The sequence below is a fragment of the Penaeus monodon genome, chromosome 38 (genome assembly GCF_015228065.2).
Source record: "Penaeus monodon isolate SGIC_2016 chromosome 38, NSTDA_Pmon_1, whole genome shotgun sequence".
Lineage (NCBI taxonomy): Eukaryota > Metazoa > Arthropoda > Malacostraca > Decapoda > Penaeidae > Penaeus > Penaeus monodon.
The window spans coordinates 4,442,422-4,447,421 of NC_051423.1; the positions used below are offsets into that span (position 1 = coordinate 4,442,422).

General features: G+C 35.9%; 2 protein-coding genes across 2 annotated transcripts; one reads left to right on the forward strand and one right to left on the reverse strand.

Moving 5' to 3' along the window:
• Nucleotides 1-531: 531 nt before the first annotated feature.
• On the forward strand, nucleotides 532-1,389 carry LOC119596605 (pro-resilin-like). The gene is made up of 3 exons (XM_037945936.1): nucleotides 532-615; nucleotides 789-863; nucleotides 977-1,389. The coding sequence occupies exons 1-3, from the start codon at nucleotides 598-600 to the stop codon at nucleotides 1,292-1,294; spliced, it is 411 nt and encodes a 136-aa protein (XP_037801864.1). The 5' UTR covers nucleotides 532-597; the 3' UTR covers nucleotides 1,295-1,389.
• A 1,496-nt stretch (nucleotides 1,390-2,885) lies between these two features.
• Nucleotides 2,886-4,215, reverse strand: LOC119596664. Its single transcript, XM_037945997.1, has 4 exons — nucleotides 4,174-4,215; nucleotides 3,766-3,871; nucleotides 3,544-3,589; nucleotides 2,886-3,135 (listed from the first exon to the last, which is right to left on the reverse strand). The coding sequence occupies exons 1-4, from the start codon at nucleotides 4,213-4,215 to the stop codon at nucleotides 2,886-2,888; spliced, it is 444 nt and encodes a 147-aa protein (XP_037801925.1).
• Between the last annotated feature and the right edge of the window lie 785 nt (nucleotides 4,216-5,000).

A 5,000-nucleotide genomic window follows, 5' to 3' on the forward strand; every position in this document is an offset into this window, starting at 1 on the left:
TGGATGCCCTTCCTAATCAACCGCGGTTTGTGCCACGGCGGTGACTTCCCCTACGACACTTGCGTTTGACTTCTCAAGGCGATATGTCGTTTTCTACGAGGGCAATCGAGGTGAAGTTCCTTGCCCAAGGGAACAACGCGCCGGCCGGTGACTCGAACCCTCGAACTCCGATTGCCGTCGTGACAGTCTTGAGTCCGATGGTCTAACCACTCGGGCACCGCGGTCATATATATATATATATATATATATATATATATATATATATATATATATTGTTATGCACACACACACACACATGTATGCATGTGCGTGTGATTGTGTGAATTTATCAGTGCAGAAATCTTCAGCAAACTCAATTCTGTGGATTTTTGTACCACCTGAACATAGTCTTTCTTTCATCAAATAAGTCACTTCCATCTCATACTTCTCGCAATGTGTTCCTAATGCCCCAAAAGAGCTGTGAACAATTTCAAAATGTTTAAAAAGTAAAAAAAGTTCCATCATGCAACTCATCGCCGCGCCCATGTTGGCAAAGACGCGCGGTGTATATATTGCTGCGACCGTGTGTGGAGAATCAGTACAACTGAAACTACAGCAATGAAAATGAACATGAAGGTGAAGAGTGTTCTTTTGTGTCTGTGTGCTTGTTTGAAAGGTATTCTTTTTCTCGAGACATTACAGAAATTTGGCTTACTAAGCGTAGACTGTCTTATTTACATCTTTGGTATGAATTAATTTCTCAGCGTTAGGCTACAATTGTGTAATTTTCAAAAGTACGATTTCCACAGGTCTTCGTTTTCCTGGGCCTTGTAGCCTTTGTGGCCGCCGTCAGCTTTGAGTCCTATGAATACCGACCACCAAGGGTATTTTTTTCTTTTTTTCTTTTTTTAGATGCAATTCTTTTATTCATAAAATTTCTGAAAAACAGCCATGCCAATTTAGAAACTCGTGTTATATGAGCGTCATCCTTGTATAGTTTCAGCGCTCGTCTGAGGAGTCCTACGAGTCCTCCGAAGCCAAGTACAGCTTCAACTGGGCTGTGAGCGATGACTCCTCCAGCAACGAGTTCGGACACCAGGAGGCCCGTGACGGCGACGACACTCAGGGATCCTACTACGTGCAGCTCCCCGACGGCCGCCTGCAGACTGTCAAGTATTTCGTGGACGGCGACTCCGGCTACGTGGCCGAAGTCAGCTACGAGGGCGACGTCTCCTACGAATCTGCTTCCTTTGAATCCCGAGAGTACAGGCCTCCCAGACCTCGCTATTTCTACGACTCCAACGAATCAAAGTAAATTCTTGGTGAACACTCGTTGACTGCTGCATATGTTGCATATATTCATCTACAGTTATTTATTTACATTAATAAAATAAGTATTCATATTATAAACTGCATTTTTATATAGTGTATGGACACAAACCCACAAAATACATACGTACATATATACATATACACATGTGTATATATATATACAGATGTATATATACTTATATAATATATGTATGTTCGTGTACATATAAATATACATGTAATATATATATTATATATATATATATATATATATAATATATATTATATATAATATATATATATTATATATATATATATATATATGTAGCATAAGATATAGAAGATATAAGATATATAGTAGAATGCAAAACATAAATATATATATATATTAAAATTAAATATCATTATAATATATATAATATATATAATATATATATATATATATATATATATATATATATATATATATATATATATATATATATATATATACATATATATATATATATATATATATATATATATATATATATATATATATAATAAAAGCATCGCGGCAAATAGCCTCGTTCTTACTGTTGGCGCAAGCACTTTCTCACAGTAAATATAACGCCTTGAGAATGAAATGCATGTATCGTAATTGAAATAGCCGCTGTGACTCAAGTGGTACAGCTGGTCCGCGGATTATTTGAAAGAACATCCAACTATATAAAGATTTGAAAGAGACCTAGAGACTGAGGATTTAGTAGAAGAAATGATATGTGTGTGTGTAGATAAGTTTATATTTGTCCATATATGTATGTGAGTGATACGCACACATATATGTGTACGTATTATTTTTAAATATGTATCCTATATATGTATATATTCATATATATATATATATATATATATATATATATATATATATATATATATATATATATATATAAACGTAAGTATATATATATTTACCCACACACACACATATATATATACGTAAGCATGTCTATGTATATTTATATTTCTATATACGTATGTATATCTTGATATATGTATGTGTGTACATAATCATGTACATATATAACTATGTATACACACACACATACATATGTGCACATACACACATATATATTTATGTGTGTGTGTCCTTTAACTTCCCCGACCTTTTGAATTAGGATACAAACTCTAAATGATAAACGAAATGTTTAAAGGAATTTGTAAAGCGAATTCGAACCTATATATTTCGTATCGATTTCCTTTTATTATCAAAGCCGATGTTCCCGCAAGTATAAATACATATATATAAGCATTATATATATACACATATATATAAAGTATACATACATACATATATATATATATACATTTATATATACATTTAAAATAGTTCTATTACAAATAACAAATTCCTTTACAGCAAAGTGATACCATAAAGAATTATAGTTGATTTCTTATACCAAACCCATTAGGTAGATCTCAATCATTTTCGTTCCAAAAATAAGAATTATAAACATGACTCGTTGGAGTCGTAGACGTACTGAGGCCTGGGAAGTCTGTATTCACGGGACTCAGCTGCCTCAGCATTAAAGCTGACTTCAGCCACGATGTATTATTCACCTGGACTCACTGAAGTCATAAACATACTGGGGCCTGGGAGGTCTGTATTTGCGGGACTCAGCTGACTCAGCAAACTCAACGGACTCGGGATAATTGGCCTCGCCCTCGTAGTTGATTTCGGCCACGTAGCCAGAGGCACCGTCCACGAAATACTTGACGGTCTGCAGGCGGCCGTCGGGGAGCTGCACGTAATAGAATCCCCAGGGGTTGTCACCGTCACGGGTCTCCTGGTGTCCGAACTCGTTGCTTGAAGAGTCACAGAGTCATCGCTCACGGCCCAGTTGAAGTTGTACTTGGCCCCACTGGAACCTAGGATTCAGCAGACTCCCCAAAAGAGACCTAGGAGTCACTGTAATGTAAATATAAAGAAAGAAGTAGGGCAGTTTGATAATGTTAGCATTTATGAATATAATTTTCCTTTCGTTGTCACTGTTATCATTGTTATAGATGTTTTTCATCATTATCATTATTAGGTTCACTAGCATTGTCATCATTTTTATCATCATTATCATAACCATCGTTATGATAATAATAATAATAATAATAATAATAATGATGATGATAATAATAATAATAATAATAATAAAAGAAAAAAGAACACTTGATATCAGGTTCGATCACAAATCTTTGGTGGCTAATATTCATAAGATTCACGGCTGCCAGCTGGAGTTAAGGCAGAGAGGTCCTACAAGATTAAAACCTAAAGAGAAATAAACAGTGATTATGTTTTCTTTTTATTCCCTGTGGTGGAAAGAAATACTGAAGTAATGATTTGTATTCATAAGAGTACATGTAACTATCGAATGGCTGATAACATTTCTATATGTAATATCCCTACAAGCGTAAAAATATTGATATCTGCGAAGAAGTACACACCTTCGTGTTCATAATGTAAGCTCTTGTTTCGCTGAGAACTGATGTACTGAGGTTTTCGAACCAATACGTTCGCCAGGCCAACAGTATCGCTCAAGGACATGTAGTTCTATACATTCAAAAATTTTTCAGCCCCAAGGTTAAAGTAACAGCCAGACTCGAACACATGCATCCTAACGTAGAATAATTATTTGTCGATTAGTCTATTTATCTGTTTATATCTCCATCCACATATCTATCCTTTTCTATGTATGTGTATATAGATATAGTTGTAGATAAATTATATATATATATATATATATATATATATATATATAATATATGCTTACGACTATCTGCATTTTTTTTATCGATTAGCTCATTTCTGCATCCAGACTGACAAATGGCAGTCTGGTAATACTTTCCCCGCACCGGCTGAGGGGCGTGGTCATTCCTCGCTGGGATTGAAGGCATTACATAGCTTGATTTGATTATTCAACATTATTTGCGCCGCTAAGGTCATTAGCGGTGCACAAACTACAGTAGAAAATGGGTACAGTTGTTATTCGACCCAGAGCAAAAGTAAGCAATATCATCGACCTTGGCTTTACTGATGATGTAATTGTCTCCACCAAAGATAACAATGGGTGGAGGAGGCTTGTGGGACGACCAAGGAAGTCGTGGTTTTGGTCATATAAATCAAATTCGTCATAAGCCAGTAGAAAAGAGTTGTAGACGTGTCTGCTAGTTTGTCAAACGGGGGGTGGATGGAAATGGAGGGTTAATGCAAACCCCTCGATACTAGGTAGACTTGTATTTATGTGTGTGTGTTTATGCGAGCGTGCACATGTGGGCATATAAGTGCATATATGAAATGGAATGACATGCCGTACAGTACATTTACAAAACGCCTTGTATTTTAGAACCACTTAGGTTATATGTGTGTGTATGTATGTGTATGCCTTATCATGATAATGATTATTATTGTCATCATATACATACGAGCAATCCGGCCACCACAATAAACTTTCAGTAAGGATCATTTGGAAAGTTCTGGATAACTGAAACAGACTGGTCTATACATATATAAGAACCAGGTAACGCAAACCTTCACAAATCTCACTGAACGGAAATGTAACGAGGAGTCACCGCTGAGGGACCCGTTGTAGCTGTATTAGGCTTCAATTAGCTCCTAAGTTTCGGCAGAATCCTCAGCAGGAAGTTACTTGTTATAGCAATGTATGAAAAACATGGGGTCT

Bases quoted from the DNA above. Each gene is read 5' to 3' on its own strand.
- LOC119596605 (XM_037945936.1), top strand. The intron at 864-976 runs GTATTTTTTTCT...ATCCTTGTATAG, and splicing joins ATGAATACCGACCACCAAGG to TTTCAGCGCTCGTCTGAGGA.
- LOC119596664 (XM_037945997.1), bottom strand. From the start codon at position 4,215: ATGCCTTCAATCCCAGCGAGGAATGACCACGCCCCTCAGCCG. The intron at 3,872-4,173 runs GTGCGGGGAAAG...TTGAATGTATAG, and splicing joins ATGACCACGCCCCTCAGCCG to AACTACATGTCCTTGAGCGA. The intron at 3,590-3,765 runs GTGTGTACTTCT...ATTTCTCTTTAG, and splicing joins CTTACATTATGAACACGAAG to GTTTTAATCTTGTAGGACCT.